At 47.1% G+C, this 19809-nt stretch overlaps 1 protein-coding gene across 1 annotated transcript in view; it reads left to right on the top strand.

Moving 5' to 3' along the window:
• The window catches only part of fmn2a (formin 2a), a gene marked incomplete at both ends in the record, with an annotated part of 41277 nt that overhangs the window by 15121 nt on the left and 6347 nt on the right, over window positions 1-19809 (top strand). Inside the window, 8 exons of the mRNA XM_080849159.1 lie at window positions 1571-1658; window positions 10312-10373; window positions 13221-13312; window positions 13735-13864; window positions 14155-14301; window positions 14791-14850; window positions 15457-15577; window positions 18520-18612. Of these exons, the coding sequence (XP_080705285.1) occupies window positions 1571-1658; window positions 10312-10373; window positions 13221-13312; window positions 13735-13864; window positions 14155-14301; window positions 14791-14850; window positions 15457-15577; window positions 18520-18612 (793 nt within the window). The remainder of the gene's footprint in view (window positions 1-1570; window positions 1659-10311; window positions 10374-13220; window positions 13313-13734; window positions 13865-14154; window positions 14302-14790; window positions 14851-15456; window positions 15578-18519; window positions 18613-19809) is intronic.

Raw genomic sequence — 19809 nt, 5'->3', positions numbered from 1 at the left:
GTTTTTTATTTTTTTCGCTTTTTTCCACCACAAGCTCAATGAGGCGAGAAGCCCCAGCGACTGTTGCGCATCGCGCTAACGGGCTGATGAGTTGGCGGTGGCAGGGACATGATTCACGGTGTGGAGCTTTTCTTCTTTTTGTTTGTTGCTTTTTATATCCCCCCCCCGTCCTCGTGACTTTTTGGTGTCATTTTTTATCGCTGGCACAGCCTCTCGCTACCTCCCCCTCTCCCTCTCTCTCAATCTCTCGATTTCTCACCCTTCCTCTCAGTCTTTCTCACTCTCTCGCACGCTCTTGCTTTCTGGTGATGTCACTTCATGTCTGAGTGTTGAGTGTTTGCATCTCTATGTTCCTGTTTTCTCTCTCTGCGGTCGCTCTGATCTGAGGAGGCATGGGGACTGATCTGTGTTGAGTTAGCATTCACAGACAACTTGCACTGCCTTCCTCTCTCTGTCCACAAGCTTGCATTTGCATGTTGCGCCCTTGAACGTGCTTCTGGCTTGTTTCAGCTGAACACTCTTATCATACCTCATAACTGAGAGAACAGTCAGATGGGAGGTTATCACTGTTAAAAAACAAATGGCATCTGTGGGCTGTGAGTTCCAGCCAATCCATCTCTGCATTATGTCATTTCGCCACAGTGTTTCACAACTGCATTGCAACTGGAGGAGTAAGGGCGCTGGCATGCCCGTCCTCTGGTCTCCAAAACACTGCACGTTCAGCTCCTGACCCCCATCTGAGTAAGCGAAACTCGCTGGTAATGTGCAGTTTGGTTGTAGTTAGTGGTCGTCGTGTAAAACACTCCCCCCAGACAGACGCGTATGGAGGCAACGACTCCCTCTCTTTCTGTGCCAGCGGCTTTGGGATAAACACCTAATTATAGGGAGAGGGAGCGCAATGCATTAGATGCACTTAAGTGTGGCCGTGCTTTGAATGCATGCCTGCACTTCCCATGCAGACCACATTAACAGAGTCTAACCGGGGGGATTTTTTTTTTTTGTACCCCCTTTTTATTGAGCATTAATGCCCTGTTTTTGTAAATATGTTCAGATCACTCTTAGATCTCAGGGCGACTTTGAACCACCTTCCCCCCACACAAAGATGCCTGATTTGGGGAGGATATCAACAAAAAAGCATCCCACACATCAACTTAATTCAACTGGACAGATTTATCATTTGCATAATGTTTGTGGTGACTCCTTGGCAGGGTCCTGTGGTACAGAACATTTTTATGTGAGCGCCGAACATGAGAGAGAGAGAGAGTGGAGGCCAGTGTTTTCTTCCCACATGAGGGCGAACACATTCTCTTACCCCCGGAGGGCAAAAAAAAACAATCCTTTGCCTTTTATTATAATGGTACTCTGTGAAATGCTTTCTGATAATGATGCAGTTTGTCTGGAAAGAAAATCTGTCAATCACAGCTGTCTTCTTCAATTGTCTTGTTGTTCAATTTCCCCTTCTCTTTCTCCCCTCTCTCACCTTCTTTCTTTCTTCCTTTCTTTCTTTCTTTCTTTGTGTATGTCTTTCTTTCTATCTATATATATATCTATATTTATTTCCACTTTTTAGGTTGTTAAAATCCTTAATAACAAGCGATCCCAGGCTGTTGGGATCCTGATGTCCAGTCTGCATTTGGATATGAAGGACATTCAGAATGGTGAGTTTCTGCACACCCCACTCAGATCCAGAACAGACTCAGACAAAGTGTGGTCTAGCACCGTTTCTTCTTATTGATGAAGTTTCACTGAAGTGTTCTGTGAAGGTCCATCCTTACTGTTGCTCGGACACCTATTATGACTTGTACACCACTCAGAGAGTTTTTCGGATCCTCCTGTCAGAAGTAAGCCTCAAACTGTCTGATGGACAACCGCTTTAAGGGGACTCTGTGCACTGGTGAACCTCCTTGCACACTGGAGATGTTTACTGGTATTCGTCAGTTTGAACCGTACCGCAGGGAAGCACAAAGAGCGGCTTTCTTTGAGCCCTCTTATGTTATGTGGTGTGGAGCGGTTCTGAAGTGGCTGCAGTACATGGGTATTGCTGTTTGTTGTTTTGCTTTGTGGGATTTGCTCTTTTTGAGCTGTCCCTGCGATGGGAGCTGCTGTGTTGTGTTGCGTTGCGTTTCGTTGTATTTTGTTTTGTTGCGTTGTGAATGTTGTGGTGCGTTGTGTTTTGTTGCGTTGTGAATGTTGTGTTGCGTTGCATTGCGTTGTGTTGCGTTGTGTTGTGTTGCATTGTGTTGTGTTCCATTGTGAGAGTTGTGTTATGCTGTGTTGTGTTGTGTTACGTTGTGAATGTTGTGTTGTATTGCGTTGTGTTGTGTTCCATTGTGAGAGTTGTGTGTTGTTGTCTTACGTTGTGTAGTGTTGTGTTGAGTTGTGTTGTGTTACCTTGTGTTGGGCTGTGTTGTGTTGCGTTGGGTTGTGAGAGTTGTGTGGTGTTTTGAAGTAAGCAGTAGAGGGGCTGTGGAGGCCTCTGCATGTTCTCCATCATCGGGCAACATGTGGAGCTCTCGCACAGAACCTCTGTGTGTGTGAAACGAGGTGATGACAGGACTTTACGACGGCCTGCGGCTAAGAGACCCCCCCCCCCCCCCTCCCCTCGGCCCCTCTGTCTCCATTCTCTTGTCTCCTGTGCTTCCATCCTACTCTTCTCTGCTGCTCCGCACTGAGAACTCCACTCCTCCACTCCTCCTCTCCTCTTCTGCTCCTCACTGAGCGCTCCACTCCTACACTCCTCTACTCCTCTTCTCCTCTTCTCCTCTGCTGTTCCACACTGAGCACTCCACTCCTCTAGTCTTCTCCTCCTCTCCTCTTCTCCTCTGCTGCTACTCACTGAGCGCTCCACTCCTCCACCTCCTCCTCTCCTCTCTTCTCCTCTGCTGCTTCTCACTGAGCACTCCACTCCTCCACTCCTCCTCTCCTCTTCTGCTCCTCACTGAGCGCTCCACTCCTACACTCCTCTACTCCTCTTCTCCTCTTCTCCTCTGCTGTTCCACACTGAGCACTCCACTCCTCTAGTCTTCTCCTCCTCTCCTCTTCTCCTCTGCTGCTCCTCACTGAGCACTCCACTCCTCCACTCCTCCACTCCTCCTCTCCTCTCCTGCTCCTCACTGAGCACTCCACTCCTCGACTCCTCCACTCCTCCTCTCCTCTGCTGTTCCACACTGAGCACTCCACTCCTCCACTCTTCCATCCTCCTCTCCTCTGCTGCTCCTCACTGAGCACTCCACTCCTTTACTCCTCTTCTCCTCTTCTCCTCTGCTGTTCCACACTGAGCACTCCACTCCTCTAGTCTTCTCCTCCTCTCCTCTTCTCCTCTGCTGTTCCACACTGAGCACTCCACTCCTCTAGTCTTCTCCTCCTCTCCTCTTCTCCTCTGCTGCTCCTCACTGAGCACTCCACTCCTCTACTCCTCTTGTCCTCTTCTCCTCTGCTGCTCCTCACTGAGCACTCCTCTCCTCCACTCTTCCACCTCCTCCTCTCCACCTCCTCTGCTGCTCCACACTGAGCACTCCACTCCTCCTCTCCTCCACTCCTCTTCTCCTCTGCTGTTCCACACTGAGCACTCCACTCCTCCACTCCTCTTCTCCACTCCTCCTCTGCTGCTCCTCACTGAGCACTCCACTCCTCCACTCCTCCACTCCTCCTCTCCTCTCCTGCTCCTCACTGAGCACTCCACTCCTCGACTCCTCCACTCCTCTTCTCCTCTGCTGTTCCACACTGAGCACTCCATTTCTCCACACTTCCACCTCCTCCTCTCCTCTGCTGTTCCACACTGAGCACTCCACTCCTCTAGTCTTCTCCTCCTCTCCTCTTCTCCTCTGCTGCTCCTCACTGAGCGCTCCACTCCTCCACCTCCTCCTCTCCTCTCCTCTCCTCTGCTGCTTCTCACTGAGCACTCCACTCCTCCACTCCTCTTCTCCTCTTCTCCTCTTCTCCTCTGCTGCTCCTCACTGAGCACTCCACTCCTCCACTCCTCCTCTCCTCTGCTGTTCCACACTGAGCACTCCACTCCTCTAGTCTTCTCCTCCTCTCCTCTTCTCCTCTGCTGCTCCTCACTGAGCGCTCCACTCCTCCACCTCCTCCTCTCCTCTCCTCTCCTCTGCTGCTTCTCACTGAGCACTCCACTCCTCCACTCCTCTTCTCCTCTTCTCCTCTTCTCCTCTGCTGCTCCTCACTGAGCACTCCACTCCTCCACTCCTCCTCTCCTCTGCTGCTCCACACTGAGCACTCCACTCCTCCACTCTTCCACCTCCTCTGCTGCTCCTCACTGAGCGCTCCACTCCTCCACTCCTCCACTCGTCCACTCCTCTTCTCCTCTGCTGTTCCACACTGAGCACTCCACTCCTCTAGTCTTCTCCTCCTCTCCTCTTCTCCTCTGCTGCTACTCACTGAGCACTCCACTCCTCCACTCCTCCACCTCCTCCCCTCCTCCTCTCCTCTGCTGCTCCTCACTGAGCACTCCACTCCTCCACTTTTCCACTCCTCCTCTCCTCTCCTGCTCCTCACTGAGCACTCCACTCCTCTACTCCTCTTGTCCTCTTCTCCTCTGCTGCTCCTCACTGAGCACTCCACTCCTCCACTCCTCCACTCCTCCTCTCCTCTGCTGCTCCACACTGAGCACTCCACTCCTCGACTCCTCCACTCCTCTTCTCCTCTGCTGCTCCTCACTGAGCACTCCACTCCTCCACTCCTCCTCTCCTCTGCTGCTCCACACTGAGCACTCCACTCCTCGACTCCTCCACTCCTCTTCTCCTCTGCTGCTCCTCACTGAGCACTCCACTCCTCCACTCCTCTTCTCCACTCCTCCTTTGTTGTTCCATACTGAGCACTCCACTCCTCCACTCCTCCACTCCTCCTCTCCTCTCCTGCTCCACACTGAGCACTCCACTCCTCCACTCCTCCACCTCCTCTTCTCCTCTGCTGCTCCTCACTGAGCACTCCACTCCTCTAGTCTTCTCCTCCTCTCCTCTTCTCCTCTGCTGCTCCACACTGAGCACTGCACTCCTGACCTTCTCTAATCCATCCTTTCTTTTCATCTCGTTTCTTCCCTTGTCAGTTTTATGCACTGACTTTTTAGTTTGTATTCCCAGTCATTCAGTATTGGGTCTAAAAGACTTCCTACTGGTAGATCATTCACTGTGTGTCTGTGTTTGTGTGTGTGTGTGTGTGTGTGTGTGTGTGTGTGTGTGTGTGTGTGTGTGTGTACTCCAATCACCACTGTCTCCATCCTGACGGCTCCTGGAGATCAGAGAGGGAGTCAGTCAGTCTGGATGAGCAACGGCAGAAACGTCCAACATACGTCCTTCTCCCATAAATCATTGTATACGCATCGGTCCCCAAGCTCTACTTCTAAACCATTCATCCTCTAGTTCTCATGTGTGTAGTCCTGTGTGTGTGTGTGTGTGTGTGTGTGTGTGTGTGTGTGTGTGTGTGTGTGTGTGTGTGTGTGTGTGTGTGTGTGTGTGTGTGTGTGTGTGTGTGTGTGTGTGTGTGTGTGTGTGTGTGTGTGTGTGTGTGTGTGTGTATACGTGCATATGAATGTTCACATGTGACCGTGAGTTTGTATGTGTGTGTATCTGAACATACCACAATCAATCAAGATAGTGCTCAAAGCCCTTAGGACAATCATTTCATCAAGTTGAGATCTTAGGTTTGCCCTTTTTCTCTATCCCATCTGTATATGAAACAATCAGCATGGGAAAGGCTACAAGACACACACACACACACACACACACCATCCTTTCTGTCCGTGGCTTATTATTTCTGCGCTTAATTTCTCTGTGCTTGTTTGAAAGTACAGCAGGGCAGCAGTAATCCAGTGGCGTTGAGTAAGGGCTGGGGAGGTGGACCGGGGGAGGAGGTCACCAACAGGTTTGAGTTAGGAAGGTAACTTTTAGGCCTCCTCCTGTCTCTGTCTGTCTCGCCCCCCCCCACCCCCCCCCCTCGTTTGCTCCCCTCCCCTCCTGTCTCCCCCTCCACAGTTTAAAGTGGAAACACTGGGGAGGTAATTAGAACACATCCTCTGTGTGTTATCATCTCCTGATTGCACTTCTCTCCATTCTTCACCGGCGTGTCTAAACATTCGTTATGAGATCCACGTTTGAGTCACACTCCTGGAGACGAATGCTCTTCTGCTCGCTCTTGCCTTGCCTGTTCATCCCCTGCTCCGAGGAGGAAATGAAGCCATCCCCTTCTCTTCACATGCTTTAAATATTAGTCTTTTCTTTCATCGTGCCGTGCTAGTCATTCTTGTGATTATAAGGTATGGAGAAACAGGGCAAAGTTGGTGGGTAGGCCGCGTGGAATATATTACAGAAGTGTACATACAGGCTAATACACCCAAGTCCAAAGTACACAGATGAAATTGTAAGCCTTGAGTTTTGGGAATTTTATTTGTTATTGAACCATAAAGGGTTTTTCAAAGAGTGCAATTAGTGAGATCGTGAGCGGCATTGTGGCATTGATTTATTGATTCTGTAATGTAAGACGATTAACGTTGAAAAAAACTGCAGAGCCGATTTCAGTTTTTGTTTTCCTCTTGTTCTTCCCCAGTACAAGTACATTATTTATGACCGTTTGTTGCGCACAGACTCTCTCGCTCTGAATTCTGCAGACTTCCTCCAACTCTTCTGAGAGCTCGTCACTGAGGCAGGCGCCAGTGCTGGCAGGAGCCGGGGACGCTGGCAGGGAGAGCTGGGCCTAGTCAGGAGCACAAATCTGAAAACGATGATATGGAGTCATTCCTTCTCTGTCAAATCTCCAGCCCCGCTCTGAGCTCTGATAACGAGAACCAAATGAGCGTGAGCACGGGCCGATTTGCATCTGCAACTGGGAATGAGGAAGTTCGGAAAAGAGGAGGACAAAGCAGAGCAAATGAGAGGTGGGGAGGGGGGGTGGGGGGCGGGGGGCTGAGGGGGGGAAAAGGGGGAGAAGGGAAGCAAAAAGATGGAGAGGAAATAGAGGCCTGTCTCCCCAAGTTGAGGGATTTCTCTCTTTCTGAATATCATGAAAACATGAGACACACCACAGAGAGCTTGCATTTGCACAGCAGTCCAATTTCTTGTTTCGAAAGGTCACTTCCAAAGCAACGAGCGAGTCGTAAAAACGAGCGCTCTGCTGTTTTTCCCCCTTGGAAGAGTCGTAAAAAAGAGAGAAGGAATCTCTGGATCCCGCTGGCCTTTGCGTGCACCACCACCACCATCACGGCTTAATTTGATCAACAAACCAAAACTGCAGCGCCGGCTCGATGAGCAGCGTTAGTGCTGGCCACCGTCGTGCTCCACCAGATGCACCTCCTACAGCCATTATGCGCGGTGCCTTGTCTCGGCTGACCAAGGTTCAGCTCTCGGGGGACACCGGCAGTCTGACTTCTCTGGCAAGACGAAACCACAGGAGAAACATCCAAGCGTCTCTTCTAGCGCTGCAATTTGCCCCATCATGCACGCATTCCTGCTCATGACAGAGGCCCAGGCAGAGAGAGAAGGATGAGGGTCACTGGAGAGGTGGGGTCTGGGGTGGGGTGGGGAGGGAAGTGTGTTTTGATTTGTTTTCTTGAGCGCTAACCTGACGGAGGATCCCAAAGTCCATTTTTCATTGTGTGGCCAGAGATTTCCGAGAGGGATATGGAGGGATATGGAGTTCTGCTGCAGAGCTCCTGGTGGACTCGGCGCAGAGGATGAATGCACCTCAAGGTTCAGCTGAAACCAGCCCAGTTTGAGGACGAACCCCATGTCAGATTGAGTTACTTTAACAGTCAGCAAACTTTGTGTGACCTGAAATAGCTGTTTTTACTCTAAACAAAAGAACACAATTCAAAGAGGCTGTACATCAATGTTGAAGGCAGTGTCCCAATATTCTCATTTTGAACGTAAGCAGTGCAGTGTTTCGGTTAGTGGGGTTTATTTTAGGGGTTGCTGCCTTGAATGTAGGTAAAGTTAAGTGGTTGAAATTCTGTACCACGATAACTGCAACCAGCAACCCCACTTCCATCTCATCTAAGGATGTTAGTTCACCAGCGTAGAGACTTCAACTCAGCCAAGGGCATGAGCTCTCCTTGCCTGAGGCATACTGAGCCCTGTGGAAAGGCAAACGTGGAAAAGCCCGTAGGCATACATGGCCCCTCCACTTAGATCCCTCAAACACACACCTGAAGACCAGGGCAGTAACTGCATCTTTCCTGGCGGTTTGAACTGTGTAACACTTGACTGGCACTTCGATCTTCTCAGCTGGTTCTCATGATTTCCTGATGTTTAAACACTTTGCCGTGTAAGTCAGACATTTGTATTGGTAACCCAAGCGAAGCCTTTCTTCCACAAATAGGCTTTCTGACAAGTCTTTGATATGTGCCTTCAGTGTTTCTCCTTTTGGTAAGTGTTTGTGCGTGTTTCACATCGCCATCATCAAAGGATGACGCATAGTACCATCACTCAGTTTGTTTTGCTATTCTACTTAAATTTCAGGATTTCAGTCTCTCTCTCTCCCTCTCTCTCTCTTTATTTATTCGCTCAAATACACTCACACTCATTTTTTCTGTGAAAATCAGGGAAGGAAAAGTTGTAAGAGCCACTGTCACAAAATAATTCATTTTTAAGATCACAACCTATGATCAGGGTTGTAAAAGTAATTTATATAATAATCAAATTATTCTCAAATCATACAGAGGAAATAATTTCCGACTCACCAGTGATTTTAACAGTTTGACCACGTGTGACACATTACTGTGTCAGGAATGAATTATTGATTTTGCTTTCATGACCTGACAAACAGTATGGCAATTATTACCAAATACTCAGTAGACAAGCTAAGCTGTAATTTGTCCTTGGCTTTGACTGAGCACTATTACGCAAGCATTAGTTGTAACATTGTTGGTACAAATTAAATCACGCCTCGCTAATTTGCATTTGAAATGAATTAGTTTCACTGTAGATGGGAAGAGGTCTTGTACTGCATTGATGCTCATTGCTATCAGGAAGGACTTGATTTTCTGTCACAGAGGCTCCTCAGTCCTTTCTCCTAAATAGTGACCTTGTGCTTGAAGTATCTTGGAGCATTACTGATTCCCCTTGGCTCCTTTCAAGTTTTGAGGTTTTTTTTTGTTATGTTTGACGTGCGATATCCCGCATACACGTCTGATTCTTTGTGAGCCCAAACATGAGTGTCTCTCGCCAGCCCAAGGCTGTGGACATGGGCCTAATGATAGGCAGAGCTCTGTGCAGCCGTGTAACATTGCACCTCTCTCGTTAAGCAAGCAAGGCTGTCTCCTGTGTTTGTGTTTAAACATTTGGCTTTGAGAGAATAACTCCTCTGGGCGCCAGGTCCTCACACAGACACAAAAAGGGGGACGTCAGGAATTCAAACACAGGGCCTTTTGTGCCCTGACGGATTATTCTAGACTGCATCTGAGCGTCAGAGAAATGTCATTTGTTTTTCTTTTGGGCGTTGAGTGTAACAGCCTCGCATTGTTATGAAGACAATGACATGAGGATGGCAGGTAAAGTCTAACTATGTTACATTGTAGAGAAGCCAAGGGTCTGAATTTGCGTTGCTGATCCTGTTGTTGGTGCAGTCATTGGGTGTCCAGAGAGATGGTTTAAATATCCGATGCGATCGCTTGAAAGCTATTTTCAGTCTTGAACCATAACATGCCAAAGTTTGACATTTTGCTTATTTCTCCTGCGGTTTCCAAAACTAGCCAGTAATCAATTTTCTTATTTCCTAAATGTGTGTGTACTCAGATCTAGCCAAGCCAAAATGCCTTTTAACCACGCCGCATATTAGAAGGACAAACAGTTTCACAAAGCTTACCCTATCCATAATGTGAAAAATTACATTACCAATGAAATGCTATTGGAACATTGCTCTGCTTCAGCTAAAATTAGTACTGTTTGACATAAAATGACATTTTTGGCCCTTTATCACAGTGTAACTTACTCTTACTCACTTACTCTACTTGAGGCCAATACTGTGCTATATTTGTGCCTTTTACTTTAAGGGGATTTGTCTCCTAAAAAGTCCCATCTTTCCCAAAACTAAATGAAGACACGACCAGTTCAGTGTTCAGTCTGTACTAATGTTTTCACAGCAATCTTTTCCAGATTTGTTTTTGTTGTTGCTTGTTGTCAATGTCACTTTTTCCTCCCTTTGTTGCTGCAGTTGTTGCCGGTTGTTGTTGTCTTTGTGGAGGCGTGTTGGGGCTAATGGGCTTGGCAGCGGCATCATTGTGGTCCGTGTCTGTTTCGACTCATCCATCCCCAGCACCTTGTGACGTAAGGAGCCTGCTGAGTTTCTCTCTCTGTCTCCCAACAGCTATCCTCAACATGGACAACACAGTGGTGGACCTTGAGACCCTACACGCCCTCTATGAAAACGTAAGCATATGTTACATATCAAACGTTACGGATCCACTGACATTTGCCGAGTTTTGCACCCTTTATATCATCCTCAAACATTTTTGCAAAACCTTATTTGCTAATGTTGGCCCAGGCGATTTTGGAGGTTCTGTTCAGTGTTCTCTCCAGTGTCTGGACCCAGAACAAAATATTGTCTCTTACAAGACAGAGAGAGAGAGAGAGAAGGAGAGAGAGAGAGAGAGAGAGAGAGAGAGAGAGAGAGAGAGAGAGAGAGAGAGAGCAAAAAAGAGGGGGAGAGAGAGGGAAATGTGCATTAAATACCAAAACAAACAGGCAAACCACAAACCCCTGCTGGAATGTGTGAGGGAAGCTGTGGAGAGCGGGTTCTTCCAGGGCTCTCTGGGAGAGAGACAGGCATCTCACCACTGCTCACAACATGTATTTTAATGATGTTGGGGTTCCTAGTAGACAAGGACATGGAAATATACATACTTGTGTGTTTTGCATGTAATGTTATATTATGCTCACTATTTCACAATCACCCATTCTGTAGTTGCTGAAGGATTGTGGTCTTGTCTTTGATCTCTGAATGATCATATAAATATTGGCCAGTCTGCAATTAATCTTTCAATGGAATCCACGGGTCCAACTTTAGTACGTGGATGATGATCAAAAGAGCAAATTTTGTCTGGGTGTTACTGCTGCCTTCAACCAAATATGTCCCGATTGTGAAATAAGATTATGGTAATGCTTTAGTGTTGCTCATAAATCTTACTGTTAGTGTGGCACACACCCGTAACCAGGAGACAAAGGTAGGTTGCCTCTGCTATGCATTTTCATCAAGCCAGCCTGACGCCAAATCTGTCTCAATCCAGTGGAAAATATCCAGTGGAAAAAAATCCCGTCCTTCCCACGTATCATTATACCATCCAGATATCATCAGGAATTAGCACGCCATGCTTTCCTAAGTTTACCCACAGTGACATTTCTTTTTTGTGTGTGGAGGAAATAGTTGAGTTGAAGGGCTGAATAGTTTTGGTGAGGCACGGGATCACATTAATGCCATTGATCATGACCAAAACAGTCGGTGACGGGAGAGTATCAGGTTTGGTCTGCTGATATGGGCCATAACCAGGAGATCAACAGCTGTTGTTGCCTTCCTTCCTTCATTCTCTCTCCCTCCCCTCCTTGCAGTCATAGCCTAGGGGCTGTTGTTAAGTTGAGACATTTCGTTCTTTCTCTTTTGTGTGTGAGACTCCGCTCTGTCTCCGGCTTTCTTGCCCATAACCACAGTACACATAATGGTGACCCCCGCCCCCCCCTTTCGCCGCCACCACCACTCTATACTTCCATCTCTTCCCTCCCTCTCCCATCCCTCTCCCCTCTCCCAGCAACCCCAAAACCACAGTGCGCAGGGTGGTGCCTGTGTGGGTTGGGGTCCCACTCTCTTCCTCTGCATGCAGACACTCGAGAGCTTCATTAATTAGGGGTGCAGTTCCCATATACTCAACCCCTAAACCAAGATTACACAATGCTTCTATGGGAGCATATAGAAAAGTTCACGTTAAGATCACTAACTCACTCACTCACATCTGAATATCTTGATTTTTCACCCAGTGAAACATTCATTGTAGGTGTCAATAGGGATACATACATGTGACTGTCAAACCGGTGCAAGGCCTCTGCTTTTGATCAGGCCTATTTACACTTTTGATGTGCCGTAAATGAAAAACAGAGTGTGCCCCTGTCAGCCGATGGCAAAGTGAGTGAAATTCTAATCGAAGAATGCTTCGTGACCCCCCCACTCCTTTTCTCTCTGGCATGAGAAAGTTTACCAGAGTTCAAAGTTTTCTGATGCTTTGATTGCTATTCATTTATTTAAACAGAAAGGTTGCTTATTTGTTCCCGGTAATGGCAAAAATCCTCGTAAAATGTTTCGCCCTGGGCTAATGATTCACACTTGTGCCTTGAAGGCCATGACTGCAAGGAAACACATGGAGCGGGATCCCTCCAAGTTGAGCTGTTTAAGTTGAATTAGGTCTTTTCGCCAATATCATTGATATATGTACACATAAATGTTTTCCCAGTTTATTATTGTGTTTTTGCACACAGGGTCCGGTTCCCACAGGACATTTTATCACACTTTTTTGGAAGATTCTCAGTCTATCCCCTAACAGCACCCTCTGAGAGCTCAGCTGAGCCTCAGTCCAGGGTTGATGGCGTTCGGCTCTAAAATGTGCTTTGAATGTGAATACTTGTGAAAGGACTTGATGAGATGCGTTGGAAAAAAGATGAAAATGCCACGACTGAATAGCTGCTTTATCTCCCCATTATGAAATTCCTCAGTGTTCTGGAAATGTCATTCTCAGGCGTTCTCCTCCAACTTAACAGCACATTAATGTCCATATTTTGGCAAACAAATTTTCAATGTCAAATGGTTTGCATTTTCATGTTAGGAATTGTTTCTTCATTTTTTTAGTAATTTAGTAACTGTTAAAAACCTTAGACATGTAAATTGTACAATCTTTGATGATAAATAATGAGACTTGGATGAGGGTATGCTTATGATTTAAGTAGAACAATAACTGGATATTTATTGTTATGAGGTAATAAAGCTAAATTCTTTGTTTAGCAATAGCCATGCAAAATGATTTGACACGATTCCAAAATGCTAAAGCCACTGCGCATAGGCATTAGCATTGTCACACTGTGGTTTGAGTGCTAGGCCAGGAATCATCCTCCACTATAGTCCTTTAACTGTGTTCTCTTTCTCTCTCTCTCTCTCTCTCTCTCTCTCTCTCTCTCTCTCTCTCTCTCTCTCTCTCTCTCTCTCTCTGTCTCTCTCTCTCTCTGCTGCTGTTCCAGAGAGCCCAGCAAGATGAGATGGAAAAGATAGAGAAGCACATGAAGTCAGTCAAAGATAAGGAGGACCCAACGCCCCTGGACAAGCCTGAGCAGTGAGCACTTCCCATCTCATTACCACTCTGAGCTCTGAGCAGTGAGCTCTTCCCCATCTCATTACCGCTCTGAGCAGTGAGCACTTCCCGGTCTCATTACCGCTCTGAGCAGTGAGCACTTCCCCATCTCATTATCGCCCCAGAGCTCTTCTATCACGGGGGAGATGACGGGAATCTCGTCAATCCCAACACCAGTGGGTGACTGCTTTTAAATCAACCTTTTTAAGAAGATTAGAATGGGCAATCATGATTAGGCGCTCAACATGCTTTGCATATGCACTGGCATGCTGTTTAGCTGTATAGCTTTAGCTTTCGCTGCCTGTTGTGTCTATTATTGTTGACCCTATTGGTGAAACATGATGTTGTGAATGGAAGGCAAAAGCCAATGTCGTCTGTTTTTCATTCTCTGTTTCGTCATGAAGGTTTCTGCTCCAGATTTCTCAAATCCCCAATTTCTCCGGGCGGGTTTGCTGCATCCTTTTCAAGTCCACGTTTTCAGAGTGCATGGGCTCCGTCCACAGGAAGGTTGAGATCCTGCAGAGGGTCTGTCAGGTGAGGCAAATGAAGGAGATGGATTGGAGGGATTAAAGTAGAGGACAACAGTCAAGTCTACTATGGGTCCCTTTCAGATGCATATGTACCATAGTCATAATCACAACATTAATTATATAATAGAGTAGGGAGTTTCAATGCATGACAGAACATGAATGACAGAACATGTTTTCCTTCCCTTGTTATATTTGGATGTATCTTTTTTTTTTTGTAAATTTTTTTTTATTACTGAATGTATCGACATTCATGATGCAGTGTTACACTGATTTAATGTAACTGTGTCCTCACAGACTCTCCAGACAGGCACATGCGTGATGCAGGTGCTCGGCCTAATCTTGGCCTTCGGCAACTTCATGAACGGGGGGAACCGAAGTCGAGGGCAGGCAGACGGCTTCGCTCTGGACATTCTGCCCAAGCTGAAGGACGTGAAGAGCAGTGTGAGTTTACGACCTCAGCCCATTCCAGCCATTAGTGCTGTTACCATATTCTACTACAGATAGTGTTAATGATAATAACGACTATTCTGCAGCAGTGATTATGGATAATGGCAGTAATTTGAGTGGGCTATAGCCATGGGAGTAATAGATCTGACAGCTGATGACTCACTAAAGTATATGTGGTAGCTGTAGTAGTGGTAATCACTGTAGTAGTAAAAACTGGAGATGGCAATCACTGGCTTTAAGTCTCACCATGCACTCACATGTCTGAGGTAGCCTTGTGTGTCTGAAGCGCGCTTTCAATGAGTTCTTCAAATAAGTGATTCTTTCTCTTGTTTTCTATGCTTAAATACTCTCTCTTTTACTCTCTCTCTCTCTCACTCTCACCCTCTCTCTTTCACTCTCTCTCTCTCACTCTCTCATTCTCTCCCTCTCTCTTTCTCTCTCTCTCTCTCTCTCTCTCTCTCTCTCTCTCCCTGCCTCTCTTAGGACAACACACAGAGCCTCCTGTCGTACATTGTTGCTTACTATCTCAGGCACTTTGATGAGGTAGAGTATGTTTAAACTTCCTGTTTATTTGATTCACTCGTTTTTTCCGTGCTGGGACTCCTCAGATATCTCGCCAGGTTTTTCATCATCGTCTCTGGCTCAGCGAACAACATGGCATGTTTTATATTATATTTATTTTCCTCCTGTTCGTTTACTATAGTAACTAATGGGTCCCTGCCTCTGAAGACCTGTAGCTTGTTCCATGTGCTATCTGGCAGAGGATCCAAAAGAGATCTATTGTAAATACATTGTGGAGCCAGATTAGGTGAAGTCAGCGAAGGCTCTGTGGCCAGCATCAACCACGCAACAGGCTCTCTGGGGATAGACTTCCACTGATTGAACTTATCATACTTTACACAGCACGAGTTCCTGCCCATGTGCTGGGGAGTGCACAGCTAATTGAATCTTTCAACACTAGGTCTCGCAAACATGTCTAAATTTCTCTTTCTCTCTGTCTCCTTTTGTCTGCACGTGTGTGTGCATGCATCTCTCTCTTTTTCTCTCTCTCTCTTTCTCTCTGTGTGTGTGTGTGTGTGTGTGTGTGTGTGTGTGTGTGTGTGTGTGTGTGTGTGTGTGTGTGTGTGTGTGTGTGTGTGTTTGTGACAGGACGCTGGCAAAGAGACGTGTGTCTACCCACTTCCAGAGCCACAGGACCTTTTCCAGGCCTCTCATATGAAGTTTGAGGATTTTCAGAGAGACTTGCGCAAGTTAAGAAAGGATTTAAATGGTAAGCCACACACACACACACACACACACACACACAAACACACACACACACACACACACACACAGTAACACGCAGACTACATTTACACATTCTTCCCCACTAGTGGCCTGCTTCATCTCTGATGTTTAGCACTGATAGAGAAACACAACTGGACTCCTCGTAGTCTCGCTCCCTGTGTGAGAAGCTCACGCTCTGCCAGAGGAGTCACATATCGGGTGAAAATAGCCTTCTATCTCTGTCAGTTTCACACCGTCCGCTTTACTGGAATCATTTAACTGGGACACCCGCTGGTTCTGGTCAATGTTGTCCATTGGCTCGGTCCGGGCCCTGAAGGCAGCACCAGGCCCAATCACAACAGCTAAAGAGAAATCGAAGCCAGTCGCCCTTCGGTTGATGAAGTCGGTCAATGAGCGGTGATATAAGGAGTGCTCTTACTCACCGTAGTATTCAAATCCCTCTGTTGACACAGATATTTAGCCATATTAAACCAATATCATAAAACATCAGAGGGTGAATTTACCCCAATGAGTCATGGTAATGTGGTGGGATCTGGTGAGAGACCCACGCCATTGCTTGTGGTAATTCACAGTCTGTGGTTGAATGTGTATGGGCCTTTTCTCCACATCTCTGTGTGATACAAAATGCATTCGCTGTCACCTCATGCAATGAGCCAGTGATGTCAGAAGTGGGTTAACAAATAGCATGTGTCTCTCAGTCAGACATGCTAACCCGAAGCAGATGGGGGGAACAGAGCAGACTCCAGCCATTCTGGATGGCGGAGGTCTTCCTCTTGGCAGCGCGAAGCAAGATGAGATTTGCATATCCTCATCTCAAGAATCATTATCTGTCTCGTTTGAAAATAAAATCATTGAACATTCTATCCTTCTATCTTTCTATCGATCTTTTTTCTGGAGGGTGGCCACCCCCCTGTACCCAGAGGTGCACTAAAGGAGTGGGATCTACGTACAGATGATGAGTAAAGTGAATTTGGTTCAGTTTTCCAGAAATTCCTGCTTCTGAAAGATGCCAAAACACTTTTTGTCACCTGTCAAATCCATTTTCTGAGGTTTTTTTGTGGTTTGATGCTTGCTGATATTGTTTCTATCATAAACTCCAGCCACAACTTGTAGACAATATAAGTGCAAACACATATGTGAAAAAGAGCTATTGCATAACCATAAATGCCAGCAGGCAAAATCTGCTGGCATAAAGCAAGCATAATAATAGAGACAGACAAACGTATTGACTAAGAGGAATGTAGACAGAAAGACAGGCCTAGGTCTATATTATCCATCCTCAACGTCCTCGACTACAGCAATAACCTTTTACTGCATACGTGACTTTGTAAGGCATAAGCTCCCGTCTGGGTGTTCAGCTTGCCAGTCACTGTGTTTGGGCTAACCCAAAATTAGCACAGTGCGGTGAACTCTGACCCCCGGCCACATTTGGAACACATGGACCCTGCCGCGGCCCCTGCGGCTGAACAGCCCTCCATCAGCTCGGAGATCAGAGGGAGGCAGGCCGGCATTAGCCAAGGTGTCATAGGTGAAATAGCAGGGATTAAACACAACAAGGAGTGTGAACGAGGTGTGGGAATCCGATTACACACCGAAAAGCCACGCTCCCAACACCAAAACCCCCATCAGCTCCGGGCTCATGGAGCAGCTTTGAGGATGTGGGCCTGTTCCATCCGATAGCCCTGGGTACAGACCCAGGTGAGGAGGACTAAGCTTCTTTTGAAGTTAAGGGCTGACTCTACATATGGATGGAAACGGCATGATTCGCGAAATAATTCATCTCATCGCATATCCTTCTGTTTAACCAATCAAGCCAGCTTCTCCTCTGCCTAGCCATTCAAATATTATCTTTTTCTGTAATGTAGATTAATTCTTCAGTTTTATGATATGCAAAACGAATCCTCTCAGGAGGCCATACATCTTGTATTGTATAATGAGCTTAACAATGAGAAACACCAATGCCTTCCGCCCGGCCGCCTCACCTTTCATGTCCGCTGTAGGATAAGCTCAGGAGCAGATGTTGGCATTGCGATGGTGCACGGGGGGTGTTTGGTTAGGACGCACCCCGCCACCCCAGCCCCTTCCCCTTGTGTTCACTGTTTGCTGGCCGTAGGTCAAAAGCCACCCCCATCATGGCCAGATGGTAGTATAATTAGCGTTGGCGCACATGAGGGTTCTTTGGCATGCAAAACACTAATCCATCATGGCCTCTGATGAAGCGTGACTCAGAAGCGTCCCCCATAGACTCTTCGGAGGTCCTCGAGCGGAGAGCATCACTCAACAAGCGGGAAAAGGAAAACAGGTGAATGGGATGGGACACATTAGCATATGCGCACTGTTAGCTTAGCATCATCCAGATGGCTTGCAGAGGAGTACTACTGTTTCAGTCGCCGTCCAAAGTATATATGAGGGGAAAGAGTTATCATGTCAGCTTTGAAATGAATGGGGGCTTTGTGTTCTCCCAGTGGTTCCTCTTACCTCAAAGAACTTCTTGGTTACCAAGAACTAAACATGTTTCAGTACTTAGAATCCATTTGTTGGAATTTGTACCATGATAATTTAAATCATCCGACCATTTAACCATGTAAACTAGACAGTGATTGTCTCCATTGATACAAGAATATTGAGATTATCAAACACAACACCATGAGATGTTTGCTGAAATGATTAACCTGTGGACTACCACTTGGGTAATGTCGTTTTTCAAAAGGTCTTTCAAAATCACCTTACTTTGTTATCAGAACCTAATTCCTTTTCCTTTCCTAGTACGTAGTATGAACTGGCCTCCATTCCAAATTGTTTCCTTTCAGTTAAGGAAGTTTTGAATGGCTTTTCATGTTGCTTACACGCAACACTGCCAGTCAAAACAAAGAATGTTTATCCTCATCCTTCTTTTATCTCTCCCTTCTTTTATCATTTCCACAGTGTGCGAGACGGAGAGGGATAAAGTGTGTAAGGTGTCGTCCGAAGAACACCTGCAACCTTTTAAGGACAAGATGGAGGAATTTTTGACTCAGGGTAAGGCGTGTACGCCCGGTTCTCATGCACGCACACACACACACACACACACACACACACACACACACATATACAGACACAACAGAAACCATCCACCCACAACACAGACACTGACGGATGGGAGTGTCTTCCCCGGTCTCTTTACTCACACTCTCTCCCAGAGTGGATGAGAGCCGTGTCACGGCCGCTTTGAGTGATGGCCCGGGCCTAACAGTCTCCATTATGTCTGTATGGGCCGACTCATGCTGAGATAGGGCCGTTGATCATTGATTACCCGTCTCTGGTCAAACTGTAGCTGTTTTGTGTGCGCTGGCGCGCTGGAGACTAATGCTGCAGCTATTCTGGTAATGAATATTGAGTATGGAGTGACATGACAGGCTAAGTCCTGAGATAGGCTGGCTTACCACGGGAGGCTCCGCTGATACGAGCTCATATATCAGATAACGGATGGCTTCTGTTTCAACATCATCCATTTCTCTTGAAAGAAAGGCACAGGGCTGCCTGCCTAGCAAGAACTCTCAAAGCTGCTGAGGGAGAGAAGCACGGAGCCGAGACCTTATGCTTGCAATCATACAGGACACACGCTTGATGCATGCATGCAAACATCCTTTGTAGTCTTCCTCTTTTCCTCACCTCATCATCTTGTCTCATCCTATTTTCCACCTATTTCTCCTCTTCTGAGGAGTCCCCGTCTGCCCACTAACCTCCCTTTTCATTTCTCCACCCTAGCTCCCACCCATCGTTTTTAATTCTCTATTTTTTTTTTCTTCCCCCTGTTTCCCTGGCACACCCAGGGCAGGAAATCACATAAACACTTGTGCGCCGAGTGTGTTTACCCCGGGTGTCGCTTAGAGCTGCGGCGATGATGAATTAGCGTTGAGAGCCGCTCACATGATGAAGCTGTGATGCACTTCCTGCTCTGTTTGTTTTATTCCTCTCCAGTGTGTTTATTTTGTCCACCCCCCCCACCCGACCTCCCCGTTCCCCCCACCAGGCGACCCACTCGGCGGCCCGACATGAAAGCCTGGGCCTGGGCCTCGGTGTCGGCCGTCAGCCCCTTGCTTGGCTCCCCTCTCCTCTCCTCTCCCTGCCCTCCAGCGAGCCACTCAGCCCAGTCTTTTGTATTCAAATGGCCCTGGCGTAATGACTCGCACATGGGGCTCAGCTGCCCTGCTGTCCTTGAGGAAGCCGCGATGA

This window comes from Sprattus sprattus, assembly GCF_963457725.1.
Source record: "Sprattus sprattus genome assembly, chromosome: 12".
NCBI lineage: Eukaryota > Metazoa > Chordata > Actinopteri > Clupeiformes > Clupeidae > Sprattus > Sprattus sprattus.
Note: the sequence above shows the minus strand (reverse complement) of the source record. Positions and strands in the feature narration are given on the sequence as shown.